General features: G+C 34.9%; 1 protein-coding gene across 3 annotated transcripts in view; it reads right to left on the bottom strand.

The window, feature by feature from the left end:
* Positions 1-24,758, bottom strand: part of LOC138315814 (fatty acid synthase-like) — a 50,660-nt gene that overhangs the window by 25,367 nt on the left and 535 nt on the right. For 2 of the 3 annotated variants that reach the window (XM_069257091.1, XM_069257092.1), the window contains exons 2-17: positions 19,622-19,708; positions 19,024-19,170; positions 18,142-18,316; positions 17,333-17,491; positions 15,841-15,985; positions 14,251-14,327; positions 13,941-14,056; positions 12,029-12,143; positions 11,583-11,726; positions 9,644-9,745; positions 8,775-8,960; positions 8,188-8,345; positions 7,659-7,773; positions 3,790-3,957; positions 3,295-3,456; positions 2,848-2,962 (exon numbers count right to left, since the gene is read on the bottom strand). In XM_069257091.1, the coding sequence (XP_069113192.1) occupies positions 2,848-2,962; positions 3,295-3,456; positions 3,790-3,957; positions 7,659-7,773; positions 8,188-8,345; positions 8,775-8,960; positions 9,644-9,745; positions 11,583-11,726; positions 12,029-12,143; positions 13,941-14,056; positions 14,251-14,327; positions 15,841-15,985; positions 17,333-17,491; positions 18,142-18,316; positions 19,024-19,170; positions 19,622-19,696 (2,159 nt within the window). In that variant the 5' untranslated portion in view covers positions 19,697-19,708. The remainder of the gene's footprint in view (positions 1-2,847; positions 2,963-3,294; positions 3,457-3,789; positions 3,958-7,658; positions 7,774-8,187; positions 8,346-8,774; positions 8,961-9,643; positions 9,746-11,582; positions 11,727-12,028; positions 12,144-13,940; positions 14,057-14,250; positions 14,328-15,840; positions 15,986-17,332; positions 17,492-18,141; positions 18,317-19,023; positions 19,171-19,621; positions 19,709-24,758) is intronic. The other variant, XM_069257093.1, reaches the window with a different exon arrangement.

The following is a 24,758-nucleotide window of genomic DNA, read 5'->3' as shown; positions in this document are numbered from 1 at the left end:
GCCTCTGTACCATCACAAAGTGAAAGTACAGCTGATATTTGTAAATTAGACTTAGATGGTGGTGTACAAGATGTAGGTTTAGACTGTGGTGTTAAGTTACGGAACTCAGATGTGCTTGCGAACTTGGACAAGAAACTGTGTCATCTATCAGAAAAGGAACGCAATGAACTGAAAGATTTGATACTTGAGTATAAACATTTGTTTCCGGATATACCAGGCAAAACATGCTATCTATCATGACGTGGATGTAGGCGATGCGCCACCTGTCAAGCAACATCCTTACCGTGTCAACCCTTTGAAAGAAGAACATTTAAAGAAAGAAATTCAATACATGTTGGACAATGATATTATTGAACCAAGCAAAAGTGAATGGAGCTCTCCATGTGTTCTGGTACCAAAGCCAGATAAGACATACCGGTTCTGTATTGACTTCAGAAAAGTTAACTCTGTCAGTAAAACAGACTCTTATCCAATTCCAAGGATTGACTCTTGCATTGACAAAGTTGGCAAAGCCAAGTATATTAGCAAGTTTGACCTGTTGAAAGGATATTGGCAGGTGCCATTAACAGAAAGAGCCAAAGAAGTGTCTGCATTTGTAACTTCACAAGGTTTGTACCAGTACAAAGTTATGCCGTTTGGTATGAAGAATGCCCCGGCAACATTTCAACGTCTTCTTAACAGCGTGATATCAGACCTGGAAGGCTGCGATGGATACAATGATGACGTCATCAACTACCACGACACGTGGGAAGACCATCTACGCGGGATTCGTGAATTCTTTGAAAGACTCACTACCATGAAATTGACTGTAAACTTATTGAAATGTGAATTTTGTCATGCAACTGTTGAATTTTTAGGCCATGTTGTAGGACAGGGGCAGGTTAAACCTGTTCAGGCCAAAGTAGAATCAATTATAGATTTTCCAACTCCTGGAAGCAAGAGAGAGCTGATGAGATTTCTTGGTATGGCTGGATACTACAGAAAATTTTGTCAAAATTTCTCTGTTATAGCAGCTCCACTTACTGCTTTGTTAAAGAAAAATGTCAAATTTGTTTGGTCAGACGAATGTAAGTCTGCCTTTGAGAAATTGAAAGCCATACTATCGAACTCACCAATTCTGACTGCTCCAGATTTTAATAAACAGTTTAAACTGTTTGTTGACGCCAGCGATGTAGGTGTTGGTGCTGTTTTGATGCAAGAAGGTACTGAACAAATTGACCATCCAATTTGTTATTTCTCGAAAAAGTTTGACAAACACCAGAGAAATTATTCCACCATTGAGAAAGAATGTTTAGCGTTGATTTTGGCCTTGAACCAATTTGATGTGTATCTCTGCACTACAGTTGTGCCTGTGTTGGTCTTCACCGACCACAACCCTTTGACATTCATTGGGAAAAATGAAAAACAAAAACCAAAGAATTCTCAGGTGGAGTTTGACTTTGCAAGAATACAATCTTGACATCAAACATATCAAAGGGAAAGACAATATTCTAGCTGATGCTTTATCAAGGATTTAAATATTACTTGATATGTCAAGAAAGTTTCCTTTTCAAGGAAACTTTCTTTTCTTTAAGGAGGGGTGTGTTATGTATGACACTAAATACATGTAGTTATGAGATAAGGGAGATAACTCCTATAGCTTTTTTTATCAATACATCCTATAAAGGTCATATCATTAATCTAGGTTATAGAACTTTCTAGAATATAATCATGTATAAACAAATATGTTTGTAAACATGTTGATTTTAAGTAGAGATCTAGAATGATCTATTTCCAGAAAGTTATGTGTGTTTATTTGTTTACTGCTTTTAGTTAGATATTTCTAGAAGTAGAAGGTTCTCCAATATTCTTGAATTAGGGTTTAGCTATATATACTCCAGCTGTCCAAGGCTAATCAGAACTGTAATGAGACCTGTAATAAGACATATCAAGAATTGTACAGCGCCATATAAGATTCTATTGGGAGAGCTATTGTGACTTTATCTGTGGATTATTACAACACTTTGTGTGGATTTATTCATATTGCCTGGAACTTTACAAATCATCGGTGGACATTCAATTTCCTTGTGGATTTGTGATTATTGTTAATTTGAAACCTGGAAGGATCAAGGATTATACCAGGACATTCGCATACAGATAAGTAACACTTTAAATCATCGTACTACTCTTGTACCACCACCAATTACTTTAGACATTGTAAACCATCTCTGTATAATATTGTATATATAATTAAATTGTGTTTTGAATTTAGCTGCTGGTTTCTCCTTTCTGTTATTCGTTCCTGTAACTGCATGTCAATGCACAAACATGAAGTCATGATGTCATGTAATTGTCTTCAGGTTCAAAAGGTTAGCACACGGAATCTGTCATACCCTAGGGGTTGGAAAAGAAAACTCTCACCGCTAAAACTGTTGACAAGTTAGTGAATGATGGGAGAAAATGTGCTCTATTTTATCATCTTGTCTGTTGACAAAATTTCAAAAGTCAAGTCTGCATGACAATGCCCTCTATTTACAAATTTACAGAAAAACACTCATTTACCTTACAAACAATTTCTGCAAAGAACAAAAATTATCTTACATTAAACTAGAGAGGTTAGTATACCATACTATGAAAACGTTTTTTAAAACCAATGCTGAATCTTACATGTCTTTCTTTTCATGAAATATAAAATGATTCACTTGAAATGAAATTTGAAATGAAATTTGTCTTGATGTAACTCAATATCACAGTACTGGCTATAATCACTGATAGCCAATCATTTTCCCCAAGATTTGTATACAGGTAGAAGGACATATTTTTCAAGTTCTAGCGCTTTGTTTCAGAGAGATACTAAAAATACTTAACCTCTGTTTTGGATACCGGATAACACCTGCAAGTGAGTCCATGACTGATTCAAAACAGTTGATCATGTCCTGGCTATGGAGGGGCAACTTTTGCTTTAGCTCTTTATAAATCCCCCCTACAACACAATATTCGCTTTAATTATATAGGTTTTCCTGTATGTTTTACACGTCTAATTCTCTTTACAGAAACCAGCACTCTTACTGCAGTGCTCAATGTCATTTAATTAAGTGGGCAAGTGAATTCACCAGAAGTCAAGATATTACATGTTAAGAGGTTGTTTTTTAATCAATTTGTAAAGCTTATTCAACAAATATAATAACTAATGACATTCGTATTGTACAATTAGAACTTGATTGAATAATATCAGTCTAGGGTAGGTTTTTCTCAACTTACATTCAAATTATGATACATCATTCCTTATTTCCAGAGTTTCAAAAATGTCCTCACCTTTCTCATGAATATCATTGAGAATCTGGCTGGAATACTGCTCTCTGATGAGTATGATGGAAGTTTCCATGGAAGGACTGGCTAAAACCCTGGTCTTTGGTCCAAGTTGGTGTACTTCCTCCAGAGGCAGGCCTTGAACTCTGTATAGCTTGTCCGGTAAGACTGTGGACAGCAAAATTCAAATGCACATAAGATTATATAAAATATTATAACAAAGAGCATCAAAATCTTGAGATTCAGATCAACATTTTCTTCAATACATTTCGAAGGCCATAATATTTATAAATTCATAAGATTCAAAAGCACACTTACAAAAAAAGATGAATGACAGATATAATGTTTAAACATTGGTTGTTGTGCATGTAGGTGACTATTTAATGACTTAACAATTTCTTTCTACTACTTCAACAACAAACATTCAACATTTTTTTATTTTTAGTCAAACATTTGAATCAACATGCATCAACCCATTATCAAATTCTATAGGAAGTTTACCTTGCTTTTCAGTGAAATCCAGCAAAGCCTTCCCAAGAATCAGAGCTACATGTAAGCATTGCTCTCGGGTAAGGCATCTGTCAACATATGCAATGCTAATCTCAGATAAGCCACTCCCGCAGACGTAGGAAATTGGAATGTCACATTCTTGGATACAGTCAATCACACCTAGGTAAATTGAAAATAAAACTGAAATTTAATTCATTGTTGCTTTCAACAAAGTTAATAAATAATACTCTAACCAATTCTTTTTTTGAGTGCATTTTATTATTGCATACTTTGAGGGCAATTAGAATCATACATATTCAATAAGAAGTACAGTAGAGTCTTTTGCTTGTAAATCTTTGATTTAAATCAATTGCTATGGAAATATTGTTGTGCATGAAAACAAGTTGGTTTAAACTACTTGAGTTCATTTTACTGATTTAGAATTTTAGCAAAATCCAAGTATTATTTGTGGGGATACATTCAAAGACAAGATCTAATTGTGACGGGTGCCATCACATAAAGTTCCCCCAATCTCCACAGAGCTTAATTTGAGAAGAGTAAATGATGATGTGACATATTTTATCTAGTAAATAAGATTTATTTCACAGAAATAGATAGTGTTATATCAATGGTAACAATATCATTTATATCAGAAAAATACAACAAAAACGAAAGTGGACATAAAATGGATCCCTGCTTAATTCCAAGAACAAGGTAGAAAATTTGAAATAGACAGATTTTTTTTTGTTTTTTTTTTTGCAAAATTATGTTATTTTTCGCTTTAAAAATTTAGAATCGGATTTAAACAACATATTGAAATCGATTCCAGGCAAATCAGACCAGTAGTTAAATATCTAAAAGCAGTTCAATTTTGAACAATGAAAGGCTGTGGCGGCTATCTTGGATGCTGGTCTGAAAAAATGAAACCAGTCAACACATCTTGAGGTCTCGCAAAATTTCATGGCGATCCGACTTACAGTTTTTGAGGAAATGGTCGGACAAAGTCACGGCGGAAAAAGAATAACCATAAGAAGAAAAAGTAGAAGTAGAAAATAATAAGAAACAGAGCAAACACAATAAGTTCCCGACTCTGTTGGGGGAACTTAAATATCTCTAAGCAGTTCAATTTTGAACAATGATAGGCTGTAGAGGCAATCTTGGATGCTGGTCAGAAAAAATGAAACCAGTCGACACATCTGCAGGCCACCAGAAATGACCTCGCAAAATTTCATGGTGATCCAACCAATAATTTTTGAGACAAGAGGTCATCTGACTCATTGCACAAAACAACAAAGTCACAATAAAAAGTGTTGGTTAACGATTAATATAAACAATACAAGGAACTCCTTAGTTGAATATGTAAGTTTCTGAAATAGGTAAATGTCATTTGTTGAACAATCTTGGTAGCCCTTCATCCATATATGGTTGTAACACATTCATGGATTAATATAAGGAGGAGTCTGATTTTAAAGCAAAATTTCAGCAAAGCTCCCATTTTGGACATCCGCCGTACTATCCCCATGGGTCTTAGCTCTGTCCTTTATAAAATATAATTATCCTCACCTAAAGTTCCCCCTTCTGAATCAATTAAAACCCCTATAGACCAATTTTCCTTGAGATCGGAGACTGAAACCTGAAAACAGGAAGATGTCCAGCGGCCATCTTGGAATAACAAAATCTTTACAAAAATGTTTGCATGTTGTTCGGCATCAATCTCAACCCTTTACACCAATTTTCATTGAGATCGGAGACCAAAACCTAAAAAAAGGAAGTGGGCCAGCTAAAATTAAGAAAATTTGCCCTTTTGGGGCCCCATCCCTCAGCCCCTTGGGGTCGGATCTATCTCATTTATATAAAATATGATTGTCCTTCCCCAATGATGTTTCACACCAAATATGGATGTAATCCGCTCAAGGGTTAAGGAGGAGTAGGCTTTTGTATAAATAGTCTTACGCATGACGCACGGCGGACGGCGGACAGCGCACGGCGCACCACGACGGACGAAACACGATGACAATACGTCATCCTGACCTTCGGTCAGATGACCTAAAAATGATAACACCAAGTCCCGGCAGAAAAAGAAGAACCAGAAAAAGAAGAAAAATAATAATAAGAAACTGAGCAAACACAATAAGTTCCCCACTCTTAAAAATCCATGCATTATTTGTGGGTTTGCCCTACCCAAAAGCTTGTAATTTAAAATTTTTCAGTAGGTGTATACTGGTTCTCATTCACGTTGTTTCTATTGTGCAGCTTTTTATTTAACTGTTTTTCTTTTGTTAGTGGTATATAAATTGCATAGGTTGTGATGGAATATAACCATCCAACTTTCAAGTAGCTTAGATTTTCACCTCAATGTCAATAACATATATGAAGATGATTTTAATAATTCTCCAGTCCGAACTCCAGTTAATTTGTTTTGCAGTTTTACAAAAGGACTTTTCAAGACATTGAAATATGACAATATTTGCATTGTGCAATTGTGTAGCGTGTGTGAAGTGTGAGGTGCATGTTTTGGGAGACTGCTGTATATTCGTTTTGTGTCCTCTTGTATAGTGGAACTCTTGCTCTTTCTATACAGAGGATTCCGCTTATTTGAATAAGTCATTTTCCAGAAGAAAATATTCAAATAACCGGAGAATTTGAATAGGCGGAGATGGCATTTTGCATCTCCGTTAACGTTTGACCCCCACCCACATACATGTGAACAGGCAAATAGATATAGTTTCGTTTACTTGATAAATACTTGAATTATTTATACTTAAAACGAACAACAATTTATTATTTTCGAAGTTGTAAATAGAATTTAATTGTTTAATAACAAAAAATGTTCCAATATTAGATTCTTGTTTACGTAAGTTTGACATATGAATCTCTGAGAAACAGCTAGCCTAATCGATCGATATCAAATGCAATAACTGAACAGAATTAAATTTGTGTCTGCAATTCTGAACCTAAATAATAAACAAATTTACATACATTTGCCTGGCAAAATGAGATTTATGATCCTTATTAAAACTTCAAAGTGCCAATCAACTAGCAGTGTTGTTTAGACACATGTGTATGAATTCGAAAATGGCAGCGGGTGATGAAGCCATGCGATCAATACGGCGAATAGCTTGATATCATTTGAGAAATTCATGCATAATCAAGTAGCAATGAAACAGCGTCGCAAGTATCTTTTGTATCCATAATATTACATACGAAACTTGCGGTAGTCATTGCACGCCGACTTTGCATGCTTTTATGTCTCGTTCAACGAGACGCTTGATACGCACATGTCTGTCGTGGTCATTAAGACTCTGGTTGAACGAGACTACTCATGAATGGCGATTATTGTAAGGAAGCATGGTTTCTCCAACAAATCACGAACTAAGGTACGTTACGTTAATAAATAAACATATTTGAAAGTGCAAATGCTTTAATTAGATGTTTGAGTCAGTGATTATACTAAAGTAATTATCTACCGCTGCTGATGTAAATCGTAACAGCGTCGAATACCTTTGTAGATTCACTCATAAAACAACAAGCAATACGATAATGATAATCTGTCACCATGATGATTTCTAGTAAAATCGAAGTATCTTGAAATATATATCGGCGAATTTCGCTAGGAACTTAAAATATATTGCAAAATTGAAACAATTTCATTTTTAGAATTTCCCAAATATTTTATTCGAATAACCGGAGATAATGTAAAAGTCTATTCAAATACACAGAGTTGAAAAACAAAGATAAAGAAAGAAAAAATCGGGACCGCAGAATTTTATGCACATAACCGAAATATTCAAATAACCATTATTCGATTATGTGGAGTCTTCTGTACTGCTATATCACTGAAGCATGCTGTCGCAAACACAAAGCAACAATACTGTGCTTACCAATCTGTGAAGCAATGATCAAACACAAGTTTTCTGCAGTGACATCTGTGAGTAGTTTATTAGATTTGATTTTTTCCATCAAGGATAAAGATGATCCAAGCTTGTCTGTTAAAACCTGAAAAAAGACAAATCACAAAATTCTCAACCCTTATAACATTTTCCTTTTTGATCAATATTCATGACAACCAATGTAATAAACATTCTGGACCAATGATTTGTCTTGGAGACCCTATAATTGTAATGAAAACAAATAACAAATAAGTGGTCTTCAGGCCAACCATATAATATGGTAAATATTTTTTCATGTACCTTAAATTTAATTCTTAGTCAAGATTTTTTCCTGACTGAAGAAACACCACAATTTTTTTCCACATATATCAGAAACTCTTGTACATTTCATTTAATGCAAGTACTTACAAGTAATTTCATTGACATTCAAATGAATTTACCAACTTACTCCAGTTAAAATCATCAATATTAAAATAACTGGATTTGCAGAAAAGTTTAATTGTAAAAACTTCCAATAAACCTGCTGTGATTTCTTGATTGATTTCACAAATCCAGGAATATCCAAGATATCTTTGTCAATGAGAACAGGTTCCCATACAAAATTTGGTAAGAAAAGTCCAATTTTCCCAGACTTGGTCTTGCACGAACTAGCCACCAGTGTCCTCCCACAAATCATTCCTTCAAGAAATACATTTCAGGTCTCAAATTAAAAGTATAAATTCAGAACTAAATTTGAAGACGATCCTTTTAACGGATGGACTACAGTGGGCCAATAAGCCAAATCCATGAAAAGAAGCATGAATGACCTAGATATTGTCATAAAATCAACATTTCAATTCAGTTGCACAAGATGGTAGTGCCTGGCCTCATGTTCATAAGACCAGTATGGAGCTGATTTTACTCACCCTTGCTAAAATGTTACAAGAAATTTTGAATGATACTCTATATTGGGAATATGTTAAGAAATAAGAACCATCTTACTGTTTGGTGTGTATTCCAAGGTATGGACCAAGAAGCCTTGCTGTAACAGAGATAGATTTGTTAATATTATTCTTAGCAGGACAAAAAAAACAACTTTTGCATTATTAAAGAGATGGACAACTATACCTTCTGTATCTCTGCTAGAGACCAAATAGCCTCTTATTGGTCGCTTTTCATCTTGAGACAGAATGGAACCTGCAAGAAGGCTGTGCACATCTATTCTTGAAGACAAATCTGACTCTGACAGTTTACAAATAGCTTTAACTTCTTCCATATTTCGAGCTTTGTAAGGTAATAAGCACAACTTCTGGTCTGAAAAGGAATAAAATTTCAGTTACTGAAATAGAATACTTTCAATATCATAATGGCTATTTGCAAGGGTTTTCATGAAGTTATATCTATTAAATAAGAAATGACTGCTACATTAATGCCTACATCTCCGTGGCATTTATTAAAAGGAAGAGGGTGCTATGAGGCAAAATATGAAATGACTGACATTGATACGACTATAACCACTTTCAAAGAGGGTGCTACATGTATGAGGCAAAATATGAAATGATTGTGAAATATTGATACGACTATAACCATTATAAAAGAGGGTGCTATGAGGCAAAATAATTTGAAATGATTGTGACATTAATAGGACTTTAACCCCAACCAGCCCCCATTTCATGATGAGCAAAAAATCAATATTTCTACATTCATGTACATTTAACCAATGGAGGATTTTGTGAATTGCAGATTTGCTTACAACGCATTATTGCTCAAAGATTTAGCTCCCTGAACAAAGTATAACGGGGACAACTGGGATATATCAATCCTTTGAAATTAATCATATTTCTTTTCTTGAAGCCAGCACAAGTAAATGCCATATAATCATGCCACTTGTGTTCTTAAAATATAAGCCATAGTCATGGAAGTTAATACATTATCATTCAAATCCTCTTCCCCTTATTGAGCCCCTTTACAGAGGGTCAGATTAGCCAAGAACGAACCCTTCACTTTACCATTCTCCTTCTTGTCTCTACGATATGGTTTGAGGATTAAATGTCCATTTGCACCACCAAATCCAAAGGAGTTCAACCCAATGTAACCATCTGAAACATCAGTTTGAGTAATGAAGGACATGTATAATACTGTTAAAAATATTCTACTGACTTTGCGACCTAAACATTCAAGAAGAAATTTTATTTCAAATACTGCACATAACACATTAAATTAAGTTTGACAAAATTATAAAATATTAGATTACTTTTTTAATTGTTGATAACAATTATCTCAAATATGGATACTATAAACTTTATTTATTTAAAGATGCTATCTGATACAGCTTAATGATTCATTATCCAGAACACTAACAACATTCTAACAAGAGATCCCAGAGGGATCTTGGCGCCCACCAAAGAATAATCTACGTCTGACAATGGAAAGATGGATCTTTTCTCTGCTTTTCAAACTTTTACTACAAACTTCATATAAAATTTGAGAAAGATCCTTTCATTACTTACTGAAATATATGGCAGTAACAAACTTCGATTATCAAAATCCAAGATGGCTACCTGTTGGCCATCTTGTTCAGCAATTGGTCCCAAAATGCATTATATATGCACAACTAAGGTCCTAGGGGAACCTATATATGAAATTTGAGACAGATCGTTTCAGTACTTTCAGAGAAATAGCAGTAACGAACTTCAATAATCAAATTCCAAGATGGCGGCCTATCGGCCATCTTTTCCACCAAATGGTCTGAAAATGCAATATGCACAACTAGGGACCTAGGGGAACCTGCACATGAAATTTGAGACAGATTATTTCAGTACTTTCTGAGAAATAGTGGTTATAAAACTTCAATTACCAAAATCCAAGATGGCTGCCTGTCGGCCACCTTGTCCACCATTCTGTCACAATATGCAATATGCACATGAAACCTAGAGGAACCTACAAATACAATTTGAGACAGATCCTTTCAGTACTTTCTAAGAAATAGCGGTAACAAATTTCAACTATCAAAATCCAAGATGGCGGCCTGTCGGCCATCTTGTTCACCGATCAGTCCGAAAATGCTGTATGCACATGTACAACAAGACTTCTAGAGGAACATGCACATGAAATTTGAGACATATCCCTTCATTACTTTCTGAGAAATAGCGGTAACAAACTTTAACTATCAAAATCCAAGATGGCTGCCTGGCGGCCAAGGCTGGTCGGCCAAAATGCAATGTGCACAACTAGGGCCCTAAGGCAACCTACACACGAAATTTGAGAAAGATCCCTACAGTACTTTCTGAGAAATAGCGGTAACAAACTTTAACTATCAAAATCCAAGATGGCTGCCTGGCATCCATTTTGTTGACCGATCAGTGCCAAAATGCAATATGCACAACTAGGGCCCTAGGGGAACCTGCACATGAAATTTGAGACAGATCCCTTCAGCACTTTCTGAGAAATAGCCGTAACAAACTTTAACTATCAAAATCCAAGATGGCTGCCTGGCGGCCATCTTGTTGACCGATTGGTCCCAAAATGCAATATGCACAACTAGGACTCCAGGGCAACCGACATATGAAATTTGAGAAAGATCCCTTCATCACTTTTTGAGAAATAGCGGTAACAAACTTTAACTATCAAAATCCAAGATGGCTGCCTGGCGGCCATCTTGTTGACCGATTGGTCCCAAAATGCAATATGCACAACTAGGGCCCTAGGGGAACCTACATATCAAATTTGAAAAAGATCCCTTTAGTACTTTCTGAGAAGTAGCGGTAACAAGAATTGTTAACGGACGGACGGATGGACCACGGACGAAAGGCGATTTGAATAGCCCACCATCTAATGATGGTGGGCTAAAAAGTTGAAGGTTTTGTGTCACCATGCGTAAACACCCATCGTTACATTCCAATTTTAGAGTTTTTGCTAAGACATTGCGAAACTCACCTTTGAGAGGTGTTACTTTGTTAATGATTTCCACCTTTCCCGATTGAACCGCTGGGATCCTTGGATTTGGGTTTACATAGTTAAGTTGTGGTGGTATCTTCCTATAGCGAGCCACAAGGAGACATTTCATCAAACTCGCCATTCCTGTAAGAGTAAAATCAATGAAAATTTTATCAAACATTAAGAAATGGCAAATTCTTTCATCATAGCATCCATATTTTGGGAATTTCAGTCAAACATTTATTGATTTTACCTGTAATACATACTCATGACTACTGTTAACCAACTTGGATTTGCATGCCATTAAATTTTGAAGATTTTGCAGGTGATATGAAATTGTGAAAACTCTAGTCTAGCTTGTGAAATTAACACTCCGCAGAAACATCCTTAGGTATAAAAACATGAAATTAAGTCGCCACAAAACATAAGTCGATTTACAGGTATACCTGCTGTGGCCTCAGAGTGTCCCATATTTCCTTTTACAGATCCTATAGGCAATGGAGAACTCCGTCCCGGACTCAGCACATCAGTCACTGCTCCCACTTCTACTTTGTCTCCAACCTAGATACACCAATAAATTTGTTTCTTCAACAAATAAAAGTGCCAAGGCCACTCATACAATGAATGTAGATGCTGTGATTGAAGGATCCAAACCAAATAATAAAGAAAATGGTTTTTCATTTAAATATTGAATTTAGTATACTTTTAAGTGTGCAGTGTTGAATTTCGGAGTTTAACAAAATATATTTACAGTATACCGTATTTATTTTATGATATTTAAAGTTTTTCAAGATTGATAAGTTGAATGTATACTGTATTTATTTTATGATATTTAAAGTTTTTCAAGATTAATAAGTTAAATAACTCATTTTCCTGAAATAACTGTTATAAATTTTATATCTAAATTATTTCTGAAATAATAATTTCGACACCAATGAAACCATTCAGAATCTGAGTATCATTTTTTATAATTCTTTTTTAATTTCTAAATTATCAATTTCATCAATGTCTCTTCAATGACAAAAAATAATAAGTAAACATATCCGTATCTTAATATCCACTTAACATTGAAGAATATTTTCAGAAAAATATAACATTAGAAATATTACCATTTCCGGACACGTTTTGGTTTCCTTTTTAGGAAACTTACATGGGTTGCTTTGACGACTTTTGACTAATAAATCATGGCCACACACTTTTGTCGAATAAAAGGTACATTATTTCATTACGTATATTACTTGGATTTCTTTTAAATTCACAAGATCGCTAGCGGTTAACATCAAGAAAACTTCATGTAATGTACCGGACTTTAGCAAGTCTTCGTAAGCCTAACAGTAACTTGTTGGCGAGATATTATCATGCAGAACATTATACAGTGAGTTGTGCTTTGCCGATTTTTGACTCATGACGAATTATGGCCATATACTTTTGCTAAGTAAAAGGTACATTATTTGGTTACTTATGACACTCCAATTTCTTTTGAATTCATAAGAACGCTAACATCAAAAAAACTTTATACAATACATCTGACTTTAGCAAGTCTTCATAAGGCTGCCGTACATTACACGGCAAAATGAGTTTGTCACTTTAAAATGCTTGTACATATATAGATCTATATCATCATTATATTTTGTAAGTTTATGTTGATAAATTTTGTACCTTTCCCCTTTCAATATAACGCAGTTGTCGATAAACAAGACACAACTCCCAGTGACAGACACATACTCAAAACTATTACTTTTACTGCGCAATAATACAGTGTATCTTCGGATATAGTTCGTCAAAGCAACCAACACAAAAACTTTATAAGCGTTATAAGAACTTTCTTTTGTAGTAACCTTCCAAACATTTGATTACAGTAATCGATCAGTAGCATGAATTACATGAATTACGTAAAATTTAAATAAACATACACAATCCATAATCCACCGAAAGTCTGCCGCAGAGGAAGACAGCGAAGAAGGCGTTGTTCCTGATTTTCAGGAGACAACTATCTCGGAGTAATACCAATATCATAGAGTCCCAACGAAACACTTATAACACTCCATCTATGGTGTATATGTATGTACAAATTCAATGACTGTGGTTTTGAACATTGGGGTTTTATTTTTCATACCATCAAGTATTAAGTGAAATGAACAAAACTTCTTTTAATTTTCATCGCGGAGTGGTTTTATTGTTCTGATGTGCACAGGCTCGTCGAGCGTCTATTTTGTCTATGTTTGACCTACATTTTGTCGTGGATTTGACCAGGAAAAGACACCCTACACAGGTATGTCTGCATGTCCTTGATTTGACCTTGACTTAACATCCTTAGGACTTATGCTAAAAGATATTCCATTTACAGATGTGGCATACCTTAGTTCCTGTGCTGTGTAGCTCCATATAAGCCAGTTGATCACTCTGTACACCTGCCCTCTTGTATATGGCTTCTAATAACTTCTTTTGGGTGAGTTCGTTAGGGAATGATATACCTGTCGACAAATCACACTATTGATACCTTTTTATGATAATCAAATCTGTTTTCAATAAAAGTTCATCATTGGATCAAATCAACTAAAATGCACCAGAAAACAGAAATTTCCTGATTACAGAAATGAACTTATTCAATAACCTACTATACTCCTACCAGCTGCTGACAAAGAGTTTTGGTAAATAATATCCATACCCTCTGGTGTATATCCATCACAATTAGTCATTACATCTTCCAGTGTTGCATAGATCCTCTTACATAGAGCCTCTTGTCTGTAACAAACATATCAAGTCATATACACACCGAAAGCCTTTCTCCCAGTTTAAACTCTTAATTGTATATATCTGAAATCTTCCTAGCATTAATCAAAGTGCCAAGGCCACTCGTATGTTGTGAATGAAGGACTCAAACACAGGAATAAGGAAATTGGTTTATCATTTATATTGAATTTAGTATACATATTTTAGTATATACTAAGTGTGCAGTGTTGAATTTTGGATTTCAAACTGTCTATAACGATGAGAATTGTTCCCTGTAAAGTGTGATACAGTCGAGACTGTCTGAGCGACCCCCTGTATGTAGCGACTCCCTGTCTTATGTGACCTTACTTGAGACCCCCCCCCCCCAATGTATTTTGCTATATAATGGGTCTATTTTCAGCGGCTCCCTGTCTTACGTGACAAGTTACCATGTTTTTACAACCCAATCATCATAAAAGGTCTGTCTTGAGCGACTTTCCATTCGCCTGAGGCCATAATTATGATAGATAAAGAGGTATAAACGTCGACTGTTGACTATGATAAGAGTACATTACTGTGTAACCAGTTTTGACGGATCATGAAAGATCGTTTTTCCCCCACAAAATTTTGCCTTAAACTATTAAAAAGGCTAGATATCATTCAGATATCTCTCAATACTAAACAATGGTAAACATTGACAATTAATAACGGAACACATTAAATAAATCGGCATGTTTTATTTTGCCGACCGTATCATTCTATGACTTGGCGTAGGTGACTCTCTTCTTGTTTTGTACATGGCATTTACGACCAAACATAATTGCGTTCTTTGATATGAGTAAACAGTCATTATAACTGCCATCCCATAGTCAGAAACCCTATATTTTCTTCAAAACTTTCTCATAACACCAAAAAGTCTAGTAAAAACAAACACACATGACTTGGGCTTCTGTAATGGCCGCCATTTGGTAGCAGTGTACAGTAGATTTGTAAAATTCAGCAAAATAAAGCCCAGGTTTTAAAATGTTACCTCTAGTGTACAGAAGTAATGTTTTTTAATTTACACAACATATGCAATTGTTTTGCAATGGTTGTTTTCTGACAAGTGTGATTTTTGTATTTTTTTTTTCAAGCATGAAAAACCATGACACACAAATATTTTTTTTAATTGCAAAAAAATGAGATTTTTAACCCAAAATTGCACCCCCTCCAGATAGAATTTTTTTCTTGAACAAAGTTTAAAACCAAGCATCAATGTATGTCTGCTTGTAATTTATAACTTGATCTAAATGATTTTTAATTAAAAAAAAAAAATAATTTTTCATTTTTTTTTTATTATTGTTTTTGATTTATTTTTTTTTAAATCAGGTAATTGATATATTTATAATGAAGGATAAATATACAGACAATTAAAGACAGATTTTTGTACAGTGATGTTGCGGATGAACTTGGACTGCCTTAAGTGACTCCCTGTCTTATGTGACTTTTTTGTGATGGTCCCTTGGAAAGTCACATAAGACAGTCTCGACTGTACTGTTTTTAACACCTGGTAAGGATGATAGCTGCCACGCCTTCAGCCCGGACATATCCTCCAGCATCTCTATCAAGCACTTTACTCTCGCCTGTGGGATTCAGCATACCCAAAATGGCCATCTGTTGTAGATACACCGGGTTGATAATCACATTGACACCTACACAAAATACAAAAGATATATTAACGATCAACTCCTCTTTATCACCATACATTCTGTAAAATCTCTGTTCACCATTTATATCTAAAAGTGTAACAGAAAGAGGACAAAAGACAACATATAGGGCTGTAGTATGCAATATATTATCTGACCAGGAAAAATGTATACCGTATTTTCCCTAATGAGGGCGCCGGGCGCGGGTAAATGGCTTAGGGGGGGCGCCGTTATTTGAGACCATTTTTAGATGTTTTTTTCTGAAACAGACTATAGTCATCTTGCTTTTAGTTTCGTATTTTTCTGAAACTTGCTATAACCAACTTACGTTTTGAAGTCAAGTAAGTAATGAAATTACATAATTATGAAGAAATGTATGCACCAGAAGTATTAAACATTGGTTAAATATGTCTGTTTCACAGACTTTTGTTTGGCATTTCATGCTAGCCTGTTTGTTTGTTTGTCGGACGGTGCTTTCGATTGCTACTTTCGTTTTGTGGCAGATGGGAAATACCGACAAGAGCACACAATAAAATGCTTAGAAATGATAACATTCCTGTCATTTAGGAACCTTTATCATAGATATACAGTAAGTATTCATAAAACCTGTATAGACATCGCTAAAATGTTGTTGCCAGTTAGTCTTCATCCATACATGTGTGTGGAACATTCAAGTGACACATTTTGTTTTGAACATGGCGTTCTTGCTGTTTCTATGTGTAAACACTTGGCTAAGATGTCCTAAGTTGCCCAATGCAATAAATTTATAGCTGATTGGATATTTGTTAAGCATAAGATTGATGTGAAACAGTATTTTATAAGCGTCTGCAAAGACAAATCGTCACAATCTGGCACAAAAATTGTATGAAATTAGATGATTTTTTCAGCAAAAAACATGGGGTGCCCTTATCAGAGGAGGCGCTCTTAATAGGGAAAATATGGTAAATACAATATCAAACCAACCCATGTAACCTCAGTACTTCTATCGCCAACATTATATCATCCCCTGAACTGTCATAGCAAAACAGAAGGCTCTGTGTGCAATAGCAGATGAGTCAGGTAATTTCATTATTTGATGTACATCAAAAGAATTGAATAACAGTATATTGTAGTTGACTGTATGGCTTTGAAGTTAGGTGTTGCTCTCTGCATTCTTCAAAGGAATTCTCTGTAGCCTGTGATTGGTCAGTTTTTTCTCCCGAAATGCCTTCAGTTTTGGTATGACTTAGTCCAGGGTGGATGAAACAAGAGTGATAGTAACCACTGCAATATTGAGTATGGAAATATGAATGACAAATACAACAGTTACTTCTATTGTATATTATCATTTGTGGTAGTAACAGTCATTCATACTTGCAACAACAGCAAAGTGACAGCGACCAGTTCGGAGATCTGTTTCCGCCATTTCCATGGCCGACAGACTGGAGCTACAGGCTGTATCCACGGATACCGCTGGTCCCTTCCACCCAAAGTAGCTGGAAATGTGGCCTGTCAGTAGTGGTGTGGTAGTACCTGTACAAACATCACCAGACTTGATCAGCAGTAAGGCCACATTATGTATACAACATAGATATTCAATGACAACAAATGATAATAAAAGACCATTTGTTTAAATTAGGCTAAACAGTAACAAAGTAACATTCATCTTCAAAAAATATTAGCATACTTAAAACCACAGTACAAGCATTTTGAAGAATGACATTCTTCTAAATTGAAATTTTGAAATAAAGCAGACATTGTCCTATATTTTGTTTGCTTTTAAATATTGTGAATGATCAAGATTGGCTTTTAGATAGTAAAGAGCAAGATCGGTGCTGCTTAGTGAACATCAGATTATTTGTTGCTAAGTTGTGTTTTCTTTTTAGCATAGAAAATGAAAAGGACCTCACTTTTTTTCCCTAAAAGTCCATTCTAATTACATAAGGAGACCTCATTTTTTTCTTAGAAGGACTGAAGTTATTTATCTTTTTAAAAAGAATAAGCGAATGGGTTTCTGTTTGAAATATACAAGATGAGAGTATTAGATGACAAACACAGTTTTCAACCTTTGGCATCAAAACTGCATGCCCAGTACATTGACCCATGATTTGGTATTTGGAGGTAAAACAAGCTATGGCACTTGATGGAGAAGTTGGAGAAGAAACATGAGAAGCTGAACTTACACAATTTTGACTTGCTGTATTTGGTAGTTTCAATGGGATCAGTGTCAGGTAGGAAACATGCCAAGTACAGTCCTGTGATATTATTCTGAAGCGTTTTCTCAGACAGACCAGAATCTACTACACATTCATATGTTACTTCTAACAGGTGGCGGAGCATCACATTCATGTTGTCAGCCTAAAGACAAAAAACAAAATGAGAAAATATCTTAGTCTACATTGGATGTGAATATTGTATGACAGTATTGTCACAATTGGTACTCCCTGTTTGATCAACACTGAAAAAAATACTTTATAACTTCTTTCTTTTTTTATATTGCAATGACTAAACTATGAACTCATGGTATAAGTGAAGTTCTAATTACAAGTATTATAAAGTGGAGAGAGAATTAGTCCATTGAGAAAAGCTCTTTTTTACATGCACAAATCTAAAGAGTGATTTGATTACATGCAACATTCTTTAAGTACACTGTCTTACACTGCCTGACCAGGATGAAGCCATTTGCCCCAAGTATGAAGTTCTATAATGTTTTATAAGAAAAGTATACCCAAGAAAGAGCTCCCATTGGGACAAGTAAACAGAGATACAAATACATTTTACACACATTTTGGTCCATGCTACAAAATGCTATTAATGTAAATATATGGTTCATTTTAATATTTGTGCTATGCATGCTTACTTTTGTTTTAAAACAAATTATGTATACAATTAGATTTGTTTGCAACATATTGATTATCAATTTTATATATATATACCGGTATGTTAAAACATATTTCAGCAGTTAAGCATAAAATATTTCTGATACACAAAATACAAAATCAAATAGTTCAAGAATACTTTAGTATTCAATATTTCTGATAATAAAATAACTTTATTAATCTTACTTCTATGTCTGAAATTCCAAAATAGCCAGCATCAAATTTGTCGATGTCAGGAATGAGGCCAGCTCGAGGTGGCACCCCCTCCAGTCCCTCCGGAAATCGAGTGCTGTCTATCATGTCATGGCTTCCAATCAGATTCTCCCAAAATTCCTACAACAAAGGAAAGTTATGTAACAGAAGATTTTGTTTTTCTAATGTAATATGAATTATTTTTATAAATGAATCATACAGATCAAAATTTACTGTTTGAAATCAGCAACCATTATGAGGTAATTGAAAATATTAGATTGGAACATATAATGGCTTTATTATGGATATTAATTATGTGGGCAAGTCTAAAAGTTACCAGCCTCATTTTTTTTCAGTTGAGATCCACCTCTTTTTCAATGTAATTGCTCTCTAAACCCAAAATTATGTTGAGAGATATCCTTTTCCAAGTTTGGGAATAGGAAGAAGTTGCTATAAGTTAGAGGAGGCAAATAGGCAGGAAATGGAATTAATTTATTCCTGTTAGGATTCACACCATCCATTTTTAGATGAAAAGCATTCTTTAACTTTAATTTGTATCACTTCATGTAAACTGTTTGACTTTTTATCTTACCTCCAGGTTACTGGACTTTGGAAGCCTGCATGCTATACCAGCAATCAAACTCTTGCTGTCATCTGCTGCATTCATGACTCTATATATCTTCAACAAAAAATTAGACAATTGAAGTCTATTCCTATCTGACTGTGTGGCATTGTGTTTGGTTCCCTTCACATATACAGTACCCTATCTTCACAAAACCCACATTACAAGAAATATGCTGGTTTTATACCGTAATTGACCCAATAAGGGCTCCCATCCCTATCAGCTCTCTAAATTCACCCTTTTTTTAGTCTTCAATTTCTATGACAAGAGATCCCAGAGGGATCTTGGCGCCCACCATAGAATGATCTATGTCTGACAATGGAAAGATGGATCTTTTCCGTGCTTTTCAAACTTTTTCAAATATACAACATATGACATTTAAGATAGTCCGTTAAACCTGCCTATATTATTAGGCTTTTTATTTTTTTTTTTTTTTTTTGCCTAATATATAGTCAGCTCGCGGTACCTCTTCAAAATGTGAAATTGTAGGCCAGATTTGGCCTACGATATGTCAGCGGCATATTTCTAATATGTCGTCCATGCAATGCCGGAAAAACGTACACATACCTATATATTGGGATCTCATGTACTCCACTGCCCCCATGTTACATCACATTTATGAAATTAAACAACTCTGCACAATGAAATACTTCTGAGACCCTTCTATTTCACACATTTGTAATGGCCGCCGTATACACATTTAGTAGAGCAAACGGCAGCCAATCAACTTTGCTTCCGGTTTTATTTTTAAAAAACCACGTGTAGTTGAAAGATAAACAAAATGCTAGCCAGTTAGAGTTTTTATAGTGAAATTATGGTCGACATACACGACATGTTGTCAAATATTCAAATTGAACATGACTATTGCTGGTACTGCATCCCTTTCGCGATATTCACGTTGCATATACATGTAGCATATACACGGTTTGCTACATGCAATTTTGTTTATCTTTCAACTACATGTGGTTTTTTAAAAATAAAACCGGAAGCCAAGTTGATTGGCTGCCGTTTGCTCTACTAAATGTGTATACGGCGGCCATTACAAATGTGTGAAATAGAAGGGTCTCGGAAGTATTTCATTGTACCGCAAGCTGACTTTATATTAGGCAAAAAAGCCTAATAATATAGGCAGGTTTAGCGGACTACATTTAAGACAGATCACTTTATTGCTTTCTGAGAATCAGCGGTGAGATCCAAGATGGCGACAGGTTGGCAATCTTGTTGACCAATAAGTCCCAAAGGAACTATGCACAACTAAAGCCCAAGGGGAAACTACGCATGCAATATGATAGATATCCCTTCAGTAATTGCAGACAAATAGCGATAACTATCAAAATCCAAGATAAATGCCTGGTGGCCATCTTGTTTTTCGGATCAGCAACAAAATCTGTATGGCACAACAAGGGACCAAGGGAACCATCCATGTGAAGTTTGAACAAAATCCCTTCAGTAGTTCTTAAGAAATAGCGATTACAAACTTCAACTGCCAAAAACAAAGATGGCTGCCTGGCGGCCATCTTGATTTTTCGATCAGCCTCAAAATCTGTTTGGCACAAATATGGACCAAGAGGACCCTTCAGCAGAAGTTTGAACAAAATCCCTTCAGTAGTTCTGAAGAAATAGTGATAACAGACTTCAACTGCCAAAATCCAAGATGGCTGCATGGCGGCCATCTTGTTTTTCTGATCAGCCTCAAAATCTATATGGCACAACTAGGGACCAATGGAATCTTCCACGTGAAGTTTGAACAAAATCCCTTCACAAGTTTTCAAGAAATAGCTATAACAAACTTCAACTGCCAAAATCCAAGATGGCTGCTAGGCAGCCATCTTGTTTTTCCGATCAGCCTCAAAATCTGTACGGCACAACTAGGGACCAAGAGGACCCTCCATGTGAAGTTTGAACAAAATCAAGCATTGTTTACGGACGGACGACAGACGGAGGACGGACCAGAGACCAGGGACGCAGGGCGATTTGAATGGCCCACCATCTGACGATGGTGGGCTAAAAATGGTGTTGGGTTTCCTCATATTCTTGAAAATTGATTTATGGCTTACTTTGAACAATAAATTTTTGAAAGCCTAGTCCAAATTTGTTTCTATTACCTAAGAACCCCTTATTGATTCAATTCTTTAAGCTCCTTGGAAGCTTATTGGGTCAAATATATATATCCAATGGTAATATGAACATTGAATAATATATACATATACACATTTTTACCATAGCAAATTTAAATTGTGTTCAGTTTGTACAAACTCAATCAATTTAATATTTCTGGATGTAAAAGTAACCAAGCAACAAAAAATTGAAAACTAAATGGAAATTGGTCAATTATTGAAATCAGAGTAGTACGTCAAATTATGCTGATTTTTCACAGTCTGATCGTGTATCTGTAAAAACCAAATACTGGGGAGCTAACCAAGCCATGATTATGAGATTTAGATTTAACATTTTCTTTGGTTTAGCAATCTGCAATATTGATCGCTTGTGTAGTTTCAATAAAGCGTCTCGTGGCTTTATCGGTCCTATTCCCAATAAATAGATTTATTCTGAAATTCTGAAAATATCTTAGAACTTTCAATCAAACGCACACAAAATTATGAAGGTTGTCATCATTTAAGAGTTAAGACATTTTGTTTTTCTAATAAGATGAATATAATTGAAATAAATTGTGCAGGAAGCACACTAAAAAAATATAGGTTTCTGTCATTAAAGACAAAATAAATAGAATTAATACTGTCTTTAAACAAAATAAAATTTATATTGATATGCCAACAATTTTTCCCAAAACACTCAGGGGCCTTTTCCCTATTTACTTAGAAAAATTAAGTTTCTCAATTTTGGTTCACTTCCCACCTTTTTAGCTTGTTAAATTGCCTGTTAATCCATGATTTCTGGTGTATTACACACGAAATAGTTGGCTTTGTTTTTTGTCGAATATGAACAGGTTGTGGATTTAGAAAATAATTTCTGTTGCTGTTTTGAGAAATAGAGATCTAAATAGACCAGAATAAGTAGAAAACTTGTCAGAAATACAATGTTTATTTTTTATTGGGGTGTTCGAGGACTGCATGGTCCCTTCTTATGCAATTCCTGCCATTTTGACAGTGATCTTTGACTCGCTGCCGGAAACAAACCAACATGTGAACTTAATTTTAATTTTGTTGAACCAGAGATTTAAATATAATTGGGATAAGTAACTCGGGCTGTTCTCGCGATATCACGTACTCACCTATTGTTATCGTAAACGGATGAATGGTTACTGTGAGACCAAGCCGTGCGTCTGCGCACCAATAGCTGGAGGCGAGTTATCATAGTGTTAGCCAACGAAGCTGTGTACGGCATATTTGACTACAAACCAATAAACATCGAAAAGTATCTCATAATTTTTTTACTGTTGCATTAGAGACGCTAATCTCATGCATGTACATATATTTCTGTGTTGTTTTTTTTTATGAAAAATTGTAAAATTAAAACCTATGCATTGAAAATTCTGTAAGTAATGATCAAAATGTTGGTAAATTTTGGTGATTAATGACATATTATAAAAGCTCCTCTTGATTCGTTAGAATGAAAAATACGACACATATAAATTTAATGAGTTAAACCCTGGAAATTCAATTCGGCTTTAGTAGAAAAAAATTGCTTGGTAAAGCAAGATATTTAAATAAATTATATTCAAATCTCTGGTAAAGCGGAATATTTACATTTCACTTAGAATTGACTTTTATTTCAATATGGTTCTATGCATTATAAATAAAGCTGTTTGGGAAAATTAAGATTAGAAAAATATTATCTAATTTACAAACTTACTGTACATGTATAGCCTTCGAGACTCAAACACAGGTAAATGGACCGCCGTTGAGTTAAGTGAGGCGATGACCATGTGTTCTGGCTGACGGTTCACTTGATGACAGTATGACACCTATGATTATAGCAGTTGCAAATCACTTTCCGTTAATTAGATATCAAATTATGCTATCTATCACAGCTCGATCGGCACTGTATCTCTTCGCCATGATATATTGGGTACCTTCGATAATTTGTTAACACTTGTACTTGAGCTTTAAAAGTTTCCATATGTACAAACTCAATCAATAGAAAATTAATATTTGAAAACTAAATGGAAATCAGTCAATTATTGAAATCAGAGTACGTGGTTTTAATTGTGCTATCTTTCACGACCCTATCTGAACAGTATCGTCGCCATTATAAATTTAGGGTAACTTCGATGATTTGTGTACAGTTTTACCACCAAAAATTCAAAAGGTTCAATATGTTCAAATTCAATCAATTTAATATTTTATCATGTTAAATTTACCAAGCAACAAATATTTGAAAACTTAATGGAAATCAGTCAATTATTGAATTAAGAGTATGTGGGTTTAATTGTGCTGTCTTTCACAACCCTATCGGAACAGTATCGTCGCCATTATAAATTTAGGGTAGCTTCGATGATTTGTGTACAGTTTTAACTCCGAAAATTCAAAAGGTTCAATATGTTCAAATTAGATCAATTTAATATATTATCATTTGAAATTTACCAAGCAACAAATATTTGAAAACTAAATGGAAATCGGTTAATCATTGAAATCAGAGTACGTGAGTTTTATTATATTAATATTTCACGGGGCGATTGATTGTACCGATCAAGGAACTTCAGGAAGTAACCATGCCGGGATCAGGAAATTCACAGTTAACATTACATTTATTTATATAATAAGTTTAACACCTATACAATTATGAAAATGTGATGGATTATTCAAATAAATTACATTTTCAATAAAGAGCAAACTTTAAGCTATTTGGCTTTTTTTTCTGTTCATCTCCTAAATTATAGCCTAGATCGCTTCATCGGACGAAGCGTAGTTTCAATATGGTGTCGTTAGACTGTACTCGACTGTAAGTTAGACACGCTATGCACTCTGGGATAGCTTTCGCTGCGGGCGTCGTTAAGTAAGGCTATGAGGTACCTTCTTATCCCTACTATTTAAATCTCAGGTTGAACATATTTGCCATAAGTTAAAATAACACAAACCTCAACCATTGCTTACCATTTTTATTTTAATAGCCAAAATCCGTGCTTTTGTTCGTGCACTGGTCAGGG

This window comes from Argopecten irradians, chromosome 2, assembly GCF_041381155.1.
Source record: "Argopecten irradians isolate NY chromosome 2, Ai_NY, whole genome shotgun sequence".
NCBI classification, from domain to species: domain Eukaryota; kingdom Metazoa; phylum Mollusca; class Bivalvia; order Pectinida; family Pectinidae; genus Argopecten; species Argopecten irradians.
This window is presented reverse-complemented; position numbering and strand designations above follow the sequence as displayed.